This window comes from Carassius carassius, chromosome 21, assembly GCF_963082965.1.
Source record: "Carassius carassius chromosome 21, fCarCar2.1, whole genome shotgun sequence".
Lineage (NCBI taxonomy): Eukaryota > Metazoa > Chordata > Actinopteri > Cypriniformes > Cyprinidae > Carassius > Carassius carassius.
This window is the reverse complement of record NC_081775.1, coordinates 9527234-9548514: the sequence shown is the minus strand read 5'-3', so window position 1 is coordinate 9548514 and position 21281 is coordinate 9527234. Positions and strand designations below refer to the sequence as shown.

At 36.5% G+C, this 21281-nt stretch overlaps 1 protein-coding gene across 3 annotated transcripts in view; it reads left to right on the top strand.

Annotated features, from left to right (window-relative positions):
- LOC132097491 (actin filament-associated protein 1-like 2) overlaps nt 1–21281 on the top strand; it is a 56112-nt gene continuing 34831 nt past the window's right edge. For all 3 annotated transcript variants that reach the window (XM_059503229.1, XM_059503228.1, XM_059503227.1), the window contains exon 1: nt 1–276. In XM_059503229.1, the coding sequence (XP_059359212.1) occupies nt 261–276 (16 nt within the window). In that variant the 5' untranslated portion in view covers nt 1–260. The remainder of the gene's footprint in view (nt 277–21281) is intronic.

The following is a 21281-nucleotide window of genomic DNA, read 5'->3' as shown; positions in this document are numbered from 1 at the left end:
GGAGCTGCTGGACAGCTGGAGGCGGAGAGTCCGCTGATACTCAGAGATGTGGAGAGGATGTTGACAATGTAGGAGCTTGTTTGGACAGTTTCGCTGTTATCTTCGTCTGTCTGTCGCCTGACCCGCAACTCTCACTTTATTCACTTCGAATTTCACATAAAGCCACTCTAGATTCGTTTACACATCCAGGAACAGACTCCGCGATGAGCTCTGGAAGCGGACGAGAACGGTTCACTTGGACGCTCTGAGCATTTCCAGCGATGGACAAGCAGAAAGGTATTTCTCCGTTTTCACATCCGTCTGTAGTCTGTATGAGTCCAGTGCGCCAGTTAAAACCTCATATGAGCCCATTAGATCTACTTCATATCATCTACACAGACATTTTCCAAAAAAAAAAAAAAACTTTTTTTTTGGTGTTTACTAGTTGGAGTGCTGTGTGGCGAAGTGGTTAAAACTCGTGAGGTGGTTGGTTTACATACTCTATCCTAAGTTACTGAATGTCCCTGTGAGTCATATTGGATAAAGCCACTAGTTAGCACTCACTGACTGGACAAGTAATCATATTGAATAGTTTCAGTATGAAACCTTTTATGCCAGTTTTGTCTCATTTAGTCATAAGTCTTCAAGAGAAGTCACAAGTCTTCAGTTTCATCAACTTTTATAAATGCAGTTTATTCTTTTATTTAAAGAGACTTATAGTCCCTAAATGTGCCTTTGGACCACAAAACCAGTCATAAGGGTAAATATTTTGAAATTGAGATTGATACATCATCAGCTGAATAAATAAACTTTCCATTGATGCATTGTTTTGTAAGGAAAGGACAATATTTGGTTGAGATACAACTATTTAATTATCTGAGGGTGCAAAAAAATCGATATATTGAGAAAACCACCTTTAAAGTTGCCCAAATGAAGTCCTTAGCAAAACATATAACAATTTAAGTTTGATATATTTACGGTAGGAAATGTAAAAAACTGGTCCAGGGTCACAAATGTCTTGAATTAACCCCACTGGGATAAGAACCTACAACCTTCTACCAAACTACAGTACACCAGCATTGTAAAAAATCATCCATTTATCATCCATCCACACATCTTAGCAGTTCTATCATAACTCAAAAAGATAGCGAGGTGTTGAATATTTCAGTACTGATGTCTCATAATTGCAGTGTAGATTTGATCATTGTTCTGGAATGTCCTCCAGTTTTCCCCATCAGCCGCGACGCCACGACCCAAATCTCAGGAGAGTCGCGAGTCTCTCGGTTTGTTTAAGTAAAGGTCAGAGAGCAGTGCTAATTTCACCAGCGGCAGTGTAGTGTGAAGTCTGACAGGAGCAAATGAGCTGCTTTACTGCCTTCCAAACTCCTTTCTGTTTCTGAAAACAAAAACCATGTTGGGAAACAAAACTGACATCATGGATAATATTACTGTTCGGCTTCTATGCACTTTTTCCATAATCATGTTTTAGTCTTTAAGCGTGAGTTGGAAGTTATCCAGCATTTGCAAAAAAATCAATCATTTTATGAGAGTGCAAGACACAGATTTATATTCAAGTAGAACAGTTATTGATTTGTGAACATGCACAGAACTGTATGTACTGTAGGTAATTATTGTTGTTTAATAATAATGTGTTGTTGTTTTTTTGGTACATAAAAACAATTATTTATCAGTTGTTAACTGAGAAGATGCGCAAATAAACGCTGAAAATAAACGCTGATTTGCGCAGCTTCTCAGTTAACAATGGCTCTGTGTAGTAACAGCTGCTCTATGTGAAATCACGAGATGCGCATAAAGATCGGCCGATCGTGATCGGAGCAGCCCTAATACATAAGTATCTAATGAATGTCTTGAATATTTTAAAAACTGTAAAATATATTTAGATATCAACTGCATCATTCAGCATGGTCATGCATTTTTGTTTCAACAAACTTTTTTCCTCTCCCTGTTCTATCACTGTGTCAGTCAAAACAAGAATGTGACCCCCCCCCCCCCCCCCCACACACACACACACACATTCTCTCTCTTTCTCTTTCCTCCCATTATACAATTTGCATAACATCCACTTCAGAATGGATTCATTTGTCATACTGTCTCATGTTGTTTATTAGGATCTGTGCCTAAACAATTTAATGCAGTGTTTTCCTGCTCACAGCTTAGATGAGCTCCGCTGGTGTATTCCCCTCAGCTAGGAGTCATGGAGTTGTCTGTCAATCACACACTGTTCTGTAATGGGACTGACACAGATCTGAGGTGTGCATATGTTTGAGACATCAGGCTGTGTGTCTGTTTGGTTATCATGTGGTTACACCCCATAGTGCCATCAACTGCTGTTTAAACATATTTAGATGCTACTCAAGGCTTTGGTGGCCGTCATGTTGTGGGCACAGGATACGGTGATGATGATGTGAAAACAGTGTTTCTTAAATCAAACTGTTAGCATCTCTGGGTTATTCAGGTTGACTCTGCAGCACCCTTCTTTACGTTGGTTGATTTAAGTGCAGATTTTGTATTTCTGGTATAATGCGTCATGTTCAGAGGTGATTGGGATGGAACTGGTGAAACAAACAACTGCAGAAGGTCACAGAATACGATTTTGGTGGCCTTGGTCAAATCTTTGTAAATATTTATGACCCAGAGTTCTTCTTCTAGAGTGATCATTTATATTCAAGTTCAGTTTCACGGTCAGTATTCAAAGTACACTACTGTTACAAGGAAAATGTTATAATTTTATTCAGTGAGGATGAGTTATGTTGAAAAATGACAGTAAACACATTTACAATGTTGGAAAAGATGTCCATTTCAAATAAATGCTGTTATTTTAAACTTTCAGTTCAAAGAATGCTGAAAAAGGTTATAATGGTTTCCAAAAAAAATATTAGGCAGCACAACTTTTTCCAACATTGATAATAATAATAATATATGTTTGTGATCAGCAAATCAGCAAATTATGATGAATCCTGAAGGATCATGTGGCACTAAAGTCTGGAGTAATGATGCTGAAAATTAAGCTTTGCATGGCATGAATAAATAACATTTAAAAATGTATGCAAATAAGTATTGAAATTGTAGTATTTCACAAAATTACTGTTTTTACTGCATTTTTATGAAATTCATTCTGCTTTAATGAGCTTTTTAAACCTCTTTAAAAAAAAACTACAGACACATTTTAAATTGTATGTATGTATGTATATATATATATATATATATATATATATATTAGTGCTGGGCAATGATAAATTTTTTTTAATCACGATTAATAGCATGATTGTCTGCGATTAATGGCAATTAATCACATTGTTATGCACAAAACTAAAGAAAATATTTGATAATTTGTTATAGAAAAACAAGCTATGCTCAGAGTCCAGAGCCACGATCATAACATTATAACAGGCATCTTCCGAGTAGAGACCTGCATGATTGCGAGATCCATAACAACAGAGTGTGGCGCGGACAACACTGGGAGAATAATTAGGGTGTGCTCACACTAGGCAGTCTTCACCGTCCCGGAGCGCGTTTGACCCCCAAAGCCTGGTTCATTTGACTAGTGTGATCACTCCGTGTAGCAGGCCCTGGCTCTGTTGTAAGAGGTGGGCAAGAGCATGGTTCAGTTATCTATACAGTGAGTGTGAGCGCTAACCGCACTGGAGCGCAGATCTTCTGATACGTGCTGCAAGATTGCATGAATATTTCTGAGCAGCGAAAGTGATAGATGTGTAAAGCAATATATTGTGAGAGGGACGGGTGTTACCGCATCCCATACGACTCAAAATAATAAACCACAAAGTTTACAAATCAATGCACTCCACTGTGTTGAGCAATTGCTTCCTCTGCTGTCTTCACATGCTTTAGGAAACTTCCTATTTCCCATTAATGAAGTCATGATTACGAGCTCATTGCATTCTTTTCTGTTAAAAATAACAGTGGACAGTGGTTTGTGAATGTTGATGCTCAGTCTAAATAATTTGATTCGAAGCGACCCCTCCTGTGACCCATAAATTATCTGCATGTGTATTCAGGCCAATGAGCAACGGACTTTCATAATAATATAAAAACTGCATTAATGCAAGATAAAATAATTATCGACTTTAATCAATTAATGCCTTAACGCGATAATAACGCGTCAACTTGCCCAGCCCTAACATATATATATTAGGGATGTAAACGATTAATCGATGATCGGTTAATTGTCGATAAGAGATGCAATCGATTAAGGCTGTTGATGGTCGGATAACTGATTTACCGTATTTTACGCACTATAAGGCGCACTTAAAAGCCTTTAATTTTCTCAAAAAACGACAGTGCCCCTTATAATCCGGAGCGCCTTATATATGGATCAAGGCGCTCTGTCAAAATGTTGACATTCCCTTTAGCACAGCTCCATCTAGTGGATGCATATCGCAAACTCAGTCAAACGTTTGACTGCAGTATCTTCTATTCTATGCGCCTTATAATCCGGTGCGCCCTATATATGAAAACAGATCTAAAATAGGCCGTTCATTGAAGGTGCGCCTTATAATCCGGTGTGCTTTATAGTGCAGAAAATACGGTAATATTGGGCTGCATGCTGCTCGTGCACAAAACACGTGCGAGCGGCTGTGAGTGACGGTGACCGTATATAAATGCATCATCATTAATTCACAATGTACTAATTAAGCTTTTAATGTGATTTAAACTTTAAAATTACATTAAAATAGAAACAACACAAAAGTTCTTCAACATGAAAAGCAATAGTAATGTAGTAACTCAGTCATTTAATCAGATAACTGCGCTTTGCAGGGCTGCGGGACACAGGACAGATAGACTTTTCATTCCTACAACTTGTTAATTCATTCCTACGACTTATTAATTTGTGGCAATTGTCCCTGTTTCATTAATTTTGTTCCCTAAATAACCCATGATTTAACTGAAATAAGGGAATGAATTAATTCTTAATTCATGAAATCTTTAATTTCCCTTCCCATGTTTACCACACACAGAAAGAGATGGTAATAAAGGTAAACCTGAGAAATTAGAGGGTTAGACTGTGAAGATTTAAGAAAAGAAACAATGCCTAGATGTTATTGAATTTGTGGAAATTCGTGACCAACCGGCAAACCAGAACAAGCCACATAAATGAAGGCTATATCTCGAGGCCTGGTCACGATATAACATTTTCCTAACCCTATAAGAGCACAGATCTTCTGTTTTTATTGTGAGTGTGCACAAATGAAAGTAAACACTTTTGCGAAAAAAATTCTGTCTCAGCTGTTTTGATCCCTGGAGCCTGGAGCACACGTATATTCTAGCGATTCAACCTTACATCGCAGTCTGTTCATTAGCAGAATAAAATACAGTCAACTAAACATTTAAAAGGTTACACTGGTCAGTTTAAATAGACCGTAGTATACCGGTCCTCTCTGCTGTTCCAAGGATGTTTTTGCTCATATGAAGAGGATCATCTTTTCTGTCTATGTGCGAATGTGTAAGTAGTTTACATTATAAATAATAGTTTAACATTCAAATACATGAGCAATAACCTCCAAATAAATCTAGTCAAAGCCTCTCGCTCGTCCTCATCTGCACGCACGCACTGTCACGATCTAATGCACTGTATGTGGGATTTTTTAAAACAAATAGGCTAGGCCTACCAGAACGCAAAAATTCAAAATCAGACATTTTCTAGAACAGAATCCAGCAGGATCAAATTAATGTGAGCACCAGTAGTTTGCAAGTCAGATTTGAACCTGTTTCCCACTTGAGCACCAAGGCTCAGAAAGACAGTTTCTAAAGACACTCTGTTGTACTTCAACTAAGGATCAGAAGAAAACCAGACTGAGAACATTTCATCACAAATCTTGCTAGATTGTTCTTCCTCAAGATACATGCAGTTTTTTTTAGAGCGCAAAAAGTTCAATTTAAGTTTAATCAATATCCGTGTAATATTGGAGAAAACATAAAATAGTGTTTCCTTTGCTTCTGGCAGTTTAGTGTATCTGTGTTGTGCCTGATTTTGATCCTGTTGAGAACTAGCATGTTACCATGGACCTCTGCTTGAGATTTCATTCATTTTTCTTTTCGGACAGACTTTCTATTGTGTCAGACAAAAGGGTCAGCTGTCAACATGGGGTCAAATCAGTTGACCAGAGGTTATATACCCTTTTGAAGCATCTTGGCCAGTAATGCAAAATGTCTCTCTGTGTCCTCACCAACACAAACACACAGAGTGGGTGTTCGAGGCATTTCCGAAATGTTGATGACGCCCATGCACCTCGGGGCATTAGTTTTGCTAATGAATCAAATGCAGAGGGTGGCCTCACACCCTCGCAGAACGTGAAATCTCTACAATGAGCCTGAAGTGCTTGTCATGTTTGCATTAATATGAACGGAGCTGCTGTTGTATGAGAAAACATGAGATGAAGAGCTTATATTTCATATTGATTAATGAAAACAAACAAATTATTAGTAGTTTATGCTTGCCAAAACTTTTCTGGTAATGTTAAGATGCAGTCCAAAATTCATGTATGCTGTAGAGTGAATGTAAAGTGATATACAAGCAAATGCACTCAAAGGACAAAACTGTTTTTCTTTAGGGTTCGGCCATGGAGAGGAAAGGTTAAATATAGCGATAATGAAATTACAGACTACAACTTGTACAAAGTGTATAGTAGTTTACCTCATCAAAAGAGTTCATGGATGGTTTGTATGGGTACAAAATGTTCAGTCGCACTTTCTATAATGCAAAGTATGACTTTGACTTTTTTAGTGTGTGCAGACAGCGGATCACCATAAAAAAATGATGTATCCTTGTCCTAAGGTCTGTGAAAATCTACCGGGAAAATCAGTTGACAATTGTGCATTTACAATGGAAGTCTTAAGTGGCAGTATTAGCCATCCATTTATTTATTTATTCAGTTTCCACCAAAATATTAAGCAGCACAACTGATCATGATAAGACATTAGTTTTGAGCACCAGGTCATAATAGAATGATTTCTGAAGGGTTTAAAATTATTTATAAATTATAAATGATTGTGGCAATGTACAGCAAAAATAAAGCAGTATTGCATGGAAAATTCCTTTAATGTCATTACTGAAAGATGAACATTTTGTTCTAGACGGTGATGGAAACATATTGCACATAGTTAGTACAGTTTATTATCCAGTATTAGTGTTTGAGATACCAAGGCTGTATTAGAAGAATTGAATGTACGGTGAGACACACCATCAAGCCAAGGGTTTCCTCTTTAGGTTGTGCACAGTAATTGAAAGATACAGTCACAGGCTAATTAGGGTAAAATAAGTGTACATTTTTAAAAATACAGGTTTTTAAAAGGGGCTTTTGCTCTGATGCAATAGAAGAACTATTTTTGGTTCCTCAAAGAACCCTTTTAGTCAAGTCAAGTCAAGTCACCTTTATTTATATAGCGCTTTAAACAAAATACATTGCGTCAAAGCAACTGAACAACATTCATTAGGAAAACAGTGTGTCAATAATGCAAAAATGATTGTTAAAGGCAGTTCATCATTGAATTCAGTGATGTCATCTCTGTTCAGTTAAATAGTGTCTGTGCATTTATTTGCAATCAAGTCAACGATATCGCTGTAGATGAAGTGACCCCAACTAAGCAAGCCAGAGGCGACAGCGGCAAGGAACCGAAACTCCATCGGTGACAGAATGGAGAAAAAAACCTTGGGAGAAACCAGGCTCAGTTGGGGGGCCAGTTCTCCTCTGACCAGATGAAACCAGTAGTTCAATTCCAGGCTGCAGCAAAGTCAGATTGTGCAGAAGAATCATCTGTTTCCTGTGGTCGTCTGAGACAAGGTCTTTACAGGGGATCTGTATCTGGGGCTCTAGTTGTCCTGGTCTCCGCTGTCTTTCAGGGATGTAGAGGTCCTTTCTAGGTGCTGATCCACCATCTGGTCTGTATACGTACTGGATCCGGGTGACTGCAGTGACCCTCTGATCTGGACACAGACTGGATCTGGTGGCCACGGTGACCTCGGAATAAGAGAGAAACAGACAAATATTAGCGTAGATGCCATTCTTCTAATGATGTAGCAAGTACATCGGGTGTTATGGGAAGTGTTTCTGGTTCCGGTTTACCTAATTAATGCAGCCTAAAAATCCTTTAACGGATTTGGATAATAAAAGCATATTAGTATGTTACGTGTATGCCAGGTTAAAGAGATGGGTCTTTAATCTAGATTTAAACTGCAAGAGTGTGTCTGCCTCCCGAACAATGTTAGGTAGGTTATTCCAGAGTTTAGGCGCCAAATAGTAAAAGGATCTGCCGCCCGCAGTTGATTTTGATATTCTAGGTATTATCAAATTGCCTGAGTTTTGAGAACGTAGCGGACGTAGAGGATTATAATGTAAAAGGAGCTCATTCAGATACTGAGGTGCAAAACCATTCAGGACTTTATAAGTAATAAGCAATATTTTAAAATCTATACGATGTTTGATAGGGAGCCAGTGCAGTGTTAACAGGACCGGGCTAATATGGTCATACTTCCTGGTTCTATTAAGAACTCTTGCTGCTGCATTTTGGACTAACTGTAGTTTGTTTACTAAGCGTGCAGAACAACCACCCAATAAAGCATTACAATAATCTAACCTTGAGGTCATAAATGCATGGATTAACATTTCTGCATTTGACATTGAGAGCATAGGCCGTAATTTAGATATATTTTTAAGATGGAAAAATGCAGTTTTACAAATGCTAGAAACGTGGCTTTCTAAGGAACGATTGCGATCAAATAGCACACCTAGGTTCCTAACTGATGACGAAGAATTGACAGAGCAACCATCAAGTCTTAGACAGTGTTCTAGGTTATTACATGCAGAGTTTTTAGGTCCTATAATTAACACCTCTGTTTTTTCAGAATTTAGCAGAAAGAAATTACTCGTCATCCAGTTTTTTATATCGACTATGCATTCCATTAATTTTTCAAAATGGTGTGTTTCACCGGGCCGCAAAGAAATATAGAGCTGAGTATCATCAGCATAACAGTGAAAGCTAACACCATGTTTACTGATGATATCTCCCAAGGGTAACATATAAAGCGTGAAGAGTAGCGGCCCTAGTACTGAGCCTTGAGGTACTCCATACTGCACTTGTGATCGATATGATACATCTTCATTCACTGCTACGAACTGATGGCGGTCATAAAAGTACGATTTAAACCATGCTAATGCACTTCCATTGATGCCAACAAAGTGTTCAAGTCTATGCAAAAGTATGTTGTGGTCAATTGTGTCAAACGCAGCACTAAGACCCAATAGAACTAATAGAGAGATACAACTACGATCAGATGATAAGAGCAAGTCATTTGTAACTCTAAGGAGAGCAGTCTCAGTACTATGATACGGTCTAAATCCTGACTGGAAATCCTCACATATACCATTTTTCTCTAAGAAGGAATATAATTGTAAGGATACCACCTTTTCTAGTATCTTGGACAGAAAAGGGAGATTTGAGATTGGTCTATAATTAACTAGTTCTTTGGGGTCAAGTTGTGTTTTTTTTTTTTTTTTTTGATGAGAGGCTTAATAACAGCCAGTTTGAAGGTTTTGGGGACATATCCTAATGACAATGAGGAATTAATAATAGTCAGAAGAGGATCTATGACTTCTGGAAGCACCTCTTTTAGGAGCTTAGATGGTATAGGGTCTAACATACATGTTGTTGGTTTAGATGATTTAACAAGTTTATACAATTCTTTCTCTCCTATAGTAGAGAATGAGTGGAACTAGGGGGTCTATAGTGCACTGTCTGATGCGATACTGTAGCTGACCGCTGAATGGTTGCAATTTTATCTCTAATAGTATCGATTTTAGAAGTAAAGTAGTTCATAAAGTTATTACTGCTGTGGTGTTGGGAAATGTCAACACTTGTTGAGGCTTCATTTTTTTTAGTGAGCAGTTCTTGTAGTAAAGAACCTTTTGTGCAATGGAAAGGTTCCATGGATGTTAAAAATTCTTTATGGAACCATTGATGCCAAAAAAGGACCTTTATTTTTAAGAGTGTAGACATAAGAAGTAAAGGTTCAGTAAAACCTCAAAGCGATAAAGGATGAGTGTTTGTGTGTGTTTGATTTCGCCGGAAGCCAGTAGCTGGATTCTTTGACTTTTGAGACGTTGTTATGACAATGCTCACTATTTCTCCTCCACACATTTTACAGTTCCTGCACCAAGAAAGAATGGGTGGGTGATTTCTTTGCAGACTGTTGTTATTGGCTTAAGTCTACGAGAAACATCTTATCACAGTAACACATGAACGTTTTTTTATAGATTCTCATATACGCAAAAGCATGATGAAGGCTTGCTTTGAACATCTGCTCAAGAAAATGGTCTAAAGTTGCCAATACAGTGAGAAATGGTGGAGTTTGGAGAATAAAAGAGGGTAGTGTGAAGACTGAGACCTTGAGAATGACAATCTGAAGGGCAGAGAGCCTCCGTCACAGTCAGCCATTGACATCTGGCTGGAGCTCTGTTTGCTTAATGACTTTACTGTTAGCACTCCATCGCCAGCTCTGTCATGTCTGAAGGTCAGTGTGTTCGATAAATGAAAACAGAATTCTCTTTTTTACAGGAAGCTTTCTGGAATAAGTGCTACTGTATGTAAGTGATATTTATCATCTCTTTTACAGCCCCAGTTTCCTGGAGAAAAACAGCTTTTTGCTATTATGTATAATGTTTAACTGTGAGCTGTACTGTAGCTTCACACACATCTTTTATTTGCATTTATTTGTTGTTTGTTAATTTGTGTTTGCAAAATCCAAAGTTACTGGATAATGTACATTCAGTTGGATTGTAAATTCAGTAGTAGAGCTGCCTGATTTAACATTTTTCTGGATGTATTCATTTATTTTTATAAAAAAAGAATGTAAAATAGTTACAATGCATTCAGAAAGTATTCAGACCTCCTCGACTTTTTACAATTTTATGTTGCATTTTCATACTACAGTTGTTTAAAAAAAATTCTTTCTTATTAATCTACAATAATAAGACAATATTAATCTACAAAAATAATTTTAGAAATGTCTGTACATTTATTGAAAAGAAAAAACGAAATTCACTGTAAAAAAAAAATTAATTAATAAAATTATATACACCTCTTCAATTATGAGCATTTTTTTATTTATTTAAAGATTTATTTAAAAATGTGTATGTATATATATATATATTAGTGTTGTCATGGTACCAAAATTTCAGTATTTGGTACTGATACCAGTGAAAATCCACAGTTCTCTGTACCAATTTCGGTACCAAAGCAAAACACACAAAAATTCTAATTAAAAAAAGAAAAAAACACTTTTTATCACTAAAAATAAAACCAATACCATTCTTTATACTTATTTACAATTATGTTTAAAGTTTTTCTACAAGTAATATAATTATGAAAAACAGTAAACAGTAAAAAGTTTCACCCAAATTTAATTTGTCTTTTAATTAATGAAATGTAAACATTTTATATTTTTGATAAATAAAGGGGATTTGCTAATAAAATTTAAACATTGAAGAAATATTGTGTGATTTATTTCTTAAGTTTTATTAATTTTTTCAACAGTAGTAGCAGTATCACATACATTCTACTGAATAATAGTAATATTTCTAGCACAATGCCTTTATGTAAAAATGAACTTTTATTTTGACGGGCTACTTTTATTTTGACACTGGTTTTACTCAAATGAAATGGTAAAATGCATGTGAAGTGACTCAGAACAGTTCTGGTGATGTTGTTTATGTAGTTATGTCTTCATTGAGACTGCAGATGCTGAAATTACTTCAAGCGCCACGCACTTCAATCGGTGAAGTAAACCAACCCGAACGTCTCTGCCATTCCTTCACTCACACAGAGATGCGCAGAACATGCAGGATTCATATTTCAACCAACTTTTGTGGTTTAACATTTACAGATACTGGTCCATTCAGAGATTTGATTTTGATTAATTTATGCTAACTTCAAATTCTGTGACTGTCCATATTAAAATGTAAGTTTCAATTTGTACAATATGGTGTGACCACAATTTTATTTTGATTTCTTAATTAAAGGTGTAATATGATGCGATTTCAATTTTTCCATTCTCTTTGGAGTGTTACAAGCTCTTGCTGCATGAAGTAGATCTGTAAAGTTGCAAAGACTAAACTCTCAAATCCAAAGAGATATTCTTTATCAAAGTTAAGACTCTGCCGCGCCCCCCTAAAACGGCTCATTCAAACACGCCCCACATTACTATGTCATTATGTGGAAATATTTGCGTAATGCTGCCCAAATGTTCACGCAAAGAAAGAAGGTGTGGTTTCAGTAACCGCAGTTAGTTTTGAAGCAGTCATGTCAGGGAGATGCTGTGTGTATCTACGCAAAAGCAAAAGCACTTTATTTGGCCTTCAGAAAGTAGATGCATTTAGGAATCTTTAAGATTACTTACAACAGAACAGCAACGCATTTTATGGACGACCGTTTCGTGAACCTAGGAGAGGAGGTCGTTCTGACTTTGTTACAACAATCTGGAGCTTCTGAATCAGCTACTGTAAGTATGTTTTGTAATTCGTTTTTAAGTATTTGCTATTGACTGTTCAAATGCAGAGTTTTGTGCGTATTGTGTGTGTGTGTGTGTGTGTGTGTGTGTGAGAGAGAGAGAGAGAGAGAGAGGGTCACACAGTGGAGTCAACTGTCTTAACCGTCTGTGATTGTGTACTTCAAACTAGGGGTGGGCGATATCTCGATATTTAAAATATATCGAGATATTTTTTAAACACGATATGGATTTTGACATATCGTATATATTGATTGTTTATATTTAAATCTGATTCCGCCACTTTGCTTGTTTGTTCGCTCACCCCCCCACCTCCTTGATTTTGTCCCCCCTCCCCTTGCGTGTACAGAACTAGTAAAAAAAAAAAAAAAAGGACAACTGGCTCCATTATATGGAGATACATCGGTTTTAATGCATCGGGCGAACAGCAGACAGATGTCTACTGTAGGGCCCTATGATTTCCGCAATGCAGAAAATGTGGACGGAATCGCGTAATCCAGCCATAAAAAAGTACATTTTTGTTTAACGTGGAATGTCACGGAATTTGTCAAATTTTCAATGAATTAATCAAAAGTAGGTCATTGCACTCGGATCAAATCACGAAATGGACTAATATCTATAAATATTAAGCCAGAAAAGTCCATTTAAATATGAATCCTGCCTGTTCTGCGTGTCTGTGTTAATGAATGGCGCAGAAGCGCATCTTCGTCTATTACACACACGCGCGTGATGCTCACCTTCTGTCGTCTCACTAAATCAGGACGTGAACACAGGAACAACATCTCCAGAACTGCACTGAGAGTCACTTCATGAGCATCTGACCGTTTGATTTGAGTAAAACTAGCGTCATATATCACATCATAGATTGTAGTATCACAGACGCAGAACTGTAACGGTACGGTAACCCGTCAAAATAAAAGTATTTGCCAAAAATCTATTACTATTTTTCAGCAGAATGTACATAGCCTACTACTACTACTATTAAAATGAAACGAACATAATTTAAGGAATAATCACACAACATTTCTTCCATGTATAATTTTTAATAGTAAATCCCCTTTGTTTACCAAAAAATAAAGTTTGCTTAATTTTCAATTATTAAAAGATAAATTAAATGAATGTTTTATGCCTTCATTTGATAACCAGAAAAATTTAAATACACAGAATTTCAGAGGGGACAAAACATTTCACATAAGGCTATTTTAAGAAAAGAAATTAACAAATTAATTTGTTTTTATGCATTTAAATAATTACACATGCTAAAACACAGAATTAGGTAACAATTAAACTATATGGTGAAGAAAAAAATAAAACATTTCATAGGGCCCTAAACATGTAATATTTGGCATATTTGTTTTTGCAGTAGTTTTGGGGGGGTTATTTTTCCTGTAAAGATATCGAGATATATATCGTATTTCGAGATATAGCAAAATATATCGAGATATATTTTTTGCTCCATATCATCCAGCCCTACTTCAAACACATTCAGTCTTCATCACTGTCTGTCACGCGACCCTGTTCCTCTTTCAAGCTTGAACTGATATTAAAACTAAGGACATTATTAACTGTCTTTACATTTATTTTGAAAGATGAAGCTCGTGATTATGGAAAGGGGCGTTACATTTACGACAAGTGCATGCAGTGTTCGGCCAATCACAATGCACTGGGTCAGCTGGCCAATCAGAGCATACTGCGCTTGTCAGAAGGAGGGACTTTGTAGAAAACAAAGTGTTTGAGAGAATAATGTACAGTATTTGAAAAACAATGTGTTTTTTGAACATTAAAGCATGTCAACATATTCTGTTACACCAAATACACAAAATAATGATCTTTAAAAAAGCATCATATGACCCGTTTAATAATTAAAGATATTTGTAAAACACCTTACCATGCCTTTTTTTTATCAAGATGAATGTGGTTAACATCATTTTTTACATGATGGTTATGACATTTCATGTCAAGTCAAAAATATTTTTCCTTTATTTTGTAAATTTGTCTTTGACCCATTCACACAATGGAAATGACCATTATGTACAAAGTTTTCCATCAAAATAGCAGCAAAAAGTCAACATATTCAATGTGGGTCTGCATATAGTAATATATCAGTGATTCTGGAGATAATGGATATAGATACTGTATCTATAAGATATATTATACACACCTCTATTTTTCCTGACATGTACATGAGTTGTGGTGGGATTTACTGCATTCTCATGGCTCTTTTTACAGTTCTTGAAATGTTTGTTTGAGGAGCGCTGTTGAGGCATTGTTAGATGTCTACTAGTACTCATCCATGACCCCATATAAACCCATGGGAATTCAGATGTTTACTCCCAGGAGATGAAGCCACAGCTGGAGCCCTAAACCACCACTGCACCCTGCAGACATGGGACTGAGTTCAGAATAGACACAACTGAGATGCTCAGCTCTGGGACCCTATTTGGGAAAACAGACAGTGTGAACCGAGAGCAGTGGTTTGCACAGACCAGAAGTTGAGTTTCTGTTCAAGCTCAGAAGTTTATAGTATTGCATTGCATTGGTGTTTAAAATAACTAACCTTGTTCTAAATGGTAACAATGGGCCTCAAAGGTCATTTCTTTTTGATAAGTTCTCATGTTTATGAAAATATGAGATAATCCACATAATTATTACTAAATAAGGTACGCTTTTATTTATATTTATATAAATAAAAATGTATCTCATTCACTAATAATTATTTATTTACAAACTTAATATTTTTCTTTTGACTGCAGGTTTTGGTGATATTTGATTGTAAAGAAGAGTCAAAGAGACACATCCTTTGAAACAGCTCCACTTGGATCCTGTGATCCTTTCTCTGGCAGATGATAAAAGCTCGGCCTCGGATAAGGAGCCACGTTTACAGTTTTCTTCTCTCTCTGGCCCTTTGCAATTTTGACTGAATTACTTTACTGTTAGCCGGTTAAAGGGATAGTTCTCCCAAAAATTAAAATGTGATGTTTATCTGCTTACCCCCAGGGCATCCAATATATATGTGACTTAGTTTCTTCAGTACATCACAAACTGAGATTTTTAACTCAAACCGTTGCAGTCTGTCAGTCTTACAATGTAAGTGGATGGGAAACACAGCTAAAACATACAATAAAACAAAAACATACACAAACAAAACCAAATTAAACCCTGCGGCTCGTGACGTTACAGTGATGTGTAAAGACACAAAACCACCAGTCTGTGCAAGAAACTGAACAGTATCTATATTGTTTTTTTACCTCTGATTCACACATTGTCTGAACTGTTAGAACGCATCCTCCTGAGCGCGCTCTCAACAGCAGGTGCTTAAGGAGGCTTCTTCTTCTTGCTTCATGGCAGATCGCAGACATATAAGTGCATTACCACCACCTATCTCTCAAATGCCCATTGACACTCTATTTACAATCTCAATTAGGAGTGTCAATGGTCCACTTAAGACAGGGGTGGGCAATTAATTTTGACAAGGGGCCACATGAGAAACCTGAATCGTGTCAGAGGGCCACACCAACAATAACACTTAATTCTGCTCAGCTTTCTTCCATTGTACAATTCCCTTAATTATATATTATGAATAGCTGGTACTGGTAATCAGTAGAATAAAACTAAAATAAAATTCTGTTTATATTTGGCTAAGTGAAATTGTGGTGCGTAGGTCAAATAAAACAAAAACAATCACTGAATCAGTGCAATTTAATTTGAACTTGTTAATCTTCAAAAACAAAGAATAACAAAAGGTTTATAGAAATGTAACAACACAGCAACTTGTAATGTTTTCCTCCTCATTTTACCTTTTCAGTACAATTAACACAGTCAGTTCTGGGCTTAAACAAGGGCAACATGTTTATAGACATGTAATAAATTGTAATCTTTTAACACAGCGACCTGTGTACCGCAAATCAAGCACACAGCGTTACCTTTAATTTCTGTGAAGAAGTACTTGGCAGTCCATGTCTTGTTAAAAACACGACATTCATTATCAACTTTTGTTTTCTTAGCGTGTGCTGACATTTTGAGGGTAACACCACTTGTTGCTATTCAACTTCACTGTCGCCTGGCAACAGAGCGCGAGCCTCCGCTGAGTGCGCGCGCATTCCGCACAACTCCCCAAACAGATCTTCGGATGCGGAGGCGCGCGCACGCTGTTAAGACGAATCTGCCCGAGCAGATGGATATTAGTTTTTTTATTACCTTCGCGCTCATGCGGACGCGTCGAGTTTGACTGCAGTATCTTCTATTCTATGCGCCTTATAATCCGGTGCGCCTTATAGTGCGGAAAATACGATAGATATTTTTATAATCTATGTTGGGCCGGGGCCGGACAGGGACACACAAAGGGCCGGATGTGGCCCGCGGGCCGTAATATGCCCAGGTCTGACTTAAGAGATAGGTGGCAGTAATGCACTTATAAGTCCGAATCTTTGTCCGAGTGAACAAATCTTTTTTTGAGTCATTTCGTTCATTTTAGCAAAATGTAATTATAATGTTACGTGTTACTTCCCCAGCACATCTAGTACTTATGCAAACGTTGATCACACTACAAACAGTACACAACTAAAATGGTATAAGATACAGAAAATATTAATTCATTTTTTACCTGGGTCTTCAGTCTGTGATTAGCTCACCTCAACTCTTGTCTGACAAGTCTTCGGGTTCAAGTCATTCCTTAATCACGTGACAGACCCATACGCTAAACCATGCAGTCTGAGCCGGAAAAAGAATTGATTAGTTCATCTCATGAGTCTTTCGGGTCGAGTGGTTCCTTAATCACGTGACAGCCCAATACACTAGTATAGTCAGGATCTGTGGTGTGTTATTATTTTATAAATAAATAAAACCCTGTTATAGATAAAATATTGATGAATTTGTCTTTTTGACTGTCTATCAGTTAGGGCTGCACGATATTGGGAAAAAATTACATTGCAATATTTTATTTTTCTGCGATATATATTGCTATATGAAATCTAATCTAATTTTTTCTTACAAACAAAAATGGGGTGAGCACACTTACATTCTCATTAATGATTTAAACATCAGAGTATTATTTAAATTAGAGTAAATTATTTGTTTGTAACTTTAGGAAATGGTTTGAATTGTTAACATATTAACTAACATGAACTTTCCAAGATGAAGGCTAAAGCCTAAATGTTGAAATTAACAATGTTGTAGAAGTGCAGTTTAGTAATAGTAAATGTTAAATAATGTAGTTAAATGGTTTAATAAATAGAACATTATTGTAAAGTGTTACAGATTTTTTTTATACACCAATTCAGACGTCTCGTGAGTTCAGTGTTGGACAGGTCAGTTGTTTAAACCATTCATTAAATTGAATCGGTTCAAATGAATCATTAATTCGCGAATCAGACGTGTACGGCACACGTTGTGTAATTATCTCTGCAGTTTAGGATATCGCACAAGATTTGACAACACAGAAAACATTTCATCACTGGATAGTGATGTTCGACACCATCGTGTCAATTGATTTTGATTAATATGCGCAAGGGAGAGAACAAGACAGCGCTCGTGTTGTTTGAAGATGGTGAGCGTGCGCGTGCGTCCGGGGCTCTCTCGCTCTCTCTCTCTGCTCGTTCTTATATGCGCCCTGTTAAACTGACAGGACTTAAAAACACATGCAAATGATAAACTCTCACTCTATGATGGTTAAGCTGTGCAATTAATCCGCAAAACACATTCGTCAAGGGCCGGGGAGCAGCTGGCCCATACAGTTAATGAATAACGGATCAACTACGACAGCCTACATCGCACATCCTGCGATGTGACTATCGTGGATTCATACATCGCGATATCGATGTTTAAACGACACATCGTGCAGCCCTACTATCAGTAAATAAACACTAGGCTATATAATAATATAATAATCTAAGCCTACAATACAAAGTATTAATAGCCTAGTTTGTTCCTTTTTAATACAATTTTGAGTTTGCTGGTATAATAATTGCTTTTTCTAGGCAAACTTGAAATTTTGGTCTACTATATGTACAAGAAAATTGCTCAAAAAGGACATAATGACATAAATTAAAAGCAAATATCATTTTGAATCCTAAACAAGTAACACTACAGTTATATAGTTTAATCTGAAGGGTGAACTCAAAAGTAATAAATCATACAACAAGGTAATTTCTGAAGATTAGAATCCACTGTAAAAAAAAAAAAAAACACGGAAAAAATATCTTATTATTAATATATATATTTATATTAATATAGTGATTTCGCCATCATATGGACAAAATTTAAAGCATAACCAATAATTATTATAAAAAATAATAATAAGTACTATGCACCCATTTGTAAGGAAGGTTGTAAATTAACTAATTACTCTAGCCAATGTTGTCACGTCACGTGACAAAAGAACGAACAACCCGAAGACCCGAAAGATGAACTAATCAATTCTCTTTCTGGCTCAGACTACATAGGTTTAGCGTATGGGTCTGTCACGTGATTAAGGAACGAGTCAAAAACCTGATAGACCCGAACTATGAACTAATCAATTCTCTTTCTGGCTCAGACTACATAGGTTTAGCGTATGGGTCTGTCACGTGATTAAGGAACGAGTCAAAAACCTGATAGACCCGAACTATGAACTAATCAATTCTCTTTCTGGCTCAGACTACATAGGTTTAGCGTATGGGTCTGTCACGTGATTAAGGAACGAGTCAAAAACCTGATAGACCCGAACTATGAACTAATCAATTCTCTTTCCGGCTCAGACTGCATTGACTGACACAGGTGAATTACTACTAGCAGAACAAAACCTATAGAAAATTGCGCATGAGCGACTGAACGAATCACCCCCCGAGACAACTCGTTCTTCCCGAGTCACATTAAAGATTCGTTCTAAATGAACGAATCATTCAATAATGACACATCACTACTGCTGAGAATGCACATTAGAGGACGTGCTCAGGAGGGTTCTAACAGTTTGGACAATGCGTGCATCAGAGGTAAAAAAAAAAATATATATAAAAACTGTTCATTTTTTTGCACAGACCAATCATTTTGTGTCAGTACACATCAATGTATTGTCACGGGCCACAAGGGTAATTTTGGTTTTGTGTATGTTTTTTTATTTTAAAAAATTATATGTTTTAGCCGTGATTCCCATCCACTTACATTTGTTTTGACTGACGGATTGCAACTGTTTGACTTAAAAATCTCAGTTTGTAGTCGTACTGAAGAAACAAAGTCACCTACATCTGGATGTAGGTGACTTTGGATGGACTGGATGTCCTAGGGGTAAGCAGATAAACATCAAATTTTCAGTTTTGTGGGAACTATCCCTTTAATTAGCTACCTAACATAACATGATCTCATTTAGGGATGGGACAGTATGAAAATTTAATATCACGATTATAGTGACTAAAATTATAACGATTATCAATATTATCACGGTTTTGTTGAAACGAGATGAAAGTGTTCAAAAATAGTTGATGCTCACACTGAAAACATTTCAGCAAGTTTTATATTTAATAATCAACAAACAACTAATAAAACAAGCAACTCTATGCACTTAATTTAAAGAAAGATTAAATTCTGTGGCATTTCCTTCCTTACAATGAAAAGTGTAGAAGCATAGAAAAGCATAGAAAAGTCACTGACTTTCGCCATTCCTTCTCGAAAAAAAAAAAAAAAAACATTGTGCGCTGCGCTTGCGTCAGACTGTTGCTGGCTGGACATGATTTAATAGTGAGTTATTAAAACCGCGATAATCAAACACGGTTTTAATGATAATTCATTTTTAAACGATATTACTAACCTTCAGCACATTTTATCACGGTTATCAATAAAACCGGTTATCGTCCCATCCCTAATCTCATTTGTGTGCTAGCTTAGCGAATTATTAGCCAGTTAGCCTGCTATAGTCCCTGCTGAAACAAACAAAAAAATAGAAACCATCATAGAAGTACTATATTTATTTGGTTATAATGGGAATTGTACTGGTTTTAATGGAAACTGCAATGGTGCCTGTTGGTCTTTACTGGTATTTGGTTGCCTTCTATTTTTGATATGTTAAAACCACTAAATCCTTTGGAATATGTCCCAAAACACAATTTTTGAGTGGTTTTAATGGTTATAAGTGGATGGTATGTAATGTTTGTAATGGTATTTGTAGTGGAAACCATAAACATTTATGTGATGGTTTCTATTGTTTTTTTCATCAGGGCTATCATAATGCTAGCATCTTAATGAGCTTTGCTACAAATCCAGTTATCTCGTAAAAGGAATCGCTAATGTGATTTTTGACAATTTGTGAATTGTCAACATTTTGTGGTCAGATTTTTCATACAAATAGAAGTGTTAAATGGTAAATCAGTTGCTGTTTAAGCATTTAGTATGCTCGCATGTGCCGTAGATGGCCTCAGTGCTGACAGATCAGGACCCATTTTTAAAGGAGTAGTGAAATAACAGTACCCATGTGTTTCAGACGCGTCATACAGGTCTTTATGTGCTTCCCTACAGAGATCTCTCAAAGGTCCATTCAGTTCTATAACAACAGCTGGCCTGTGTAGAGGTCATCAAAGAGAGATCCTATATATTATGACAGACCAGTAATGTCTGACGTTATGATTTAAAACATGTATTAATCTGAAGATACCCTTGTAAAAAAAAAACAAAAAAAAAGGTCACTTTACCATATTTTACAAAAGTGCAACTGGTTGACCTTGCTTTTTGAACTTAATCAGGACGTCTTTACTATATATCTACTATATGTAATTTCACTCTATGCATCTTTTCTATA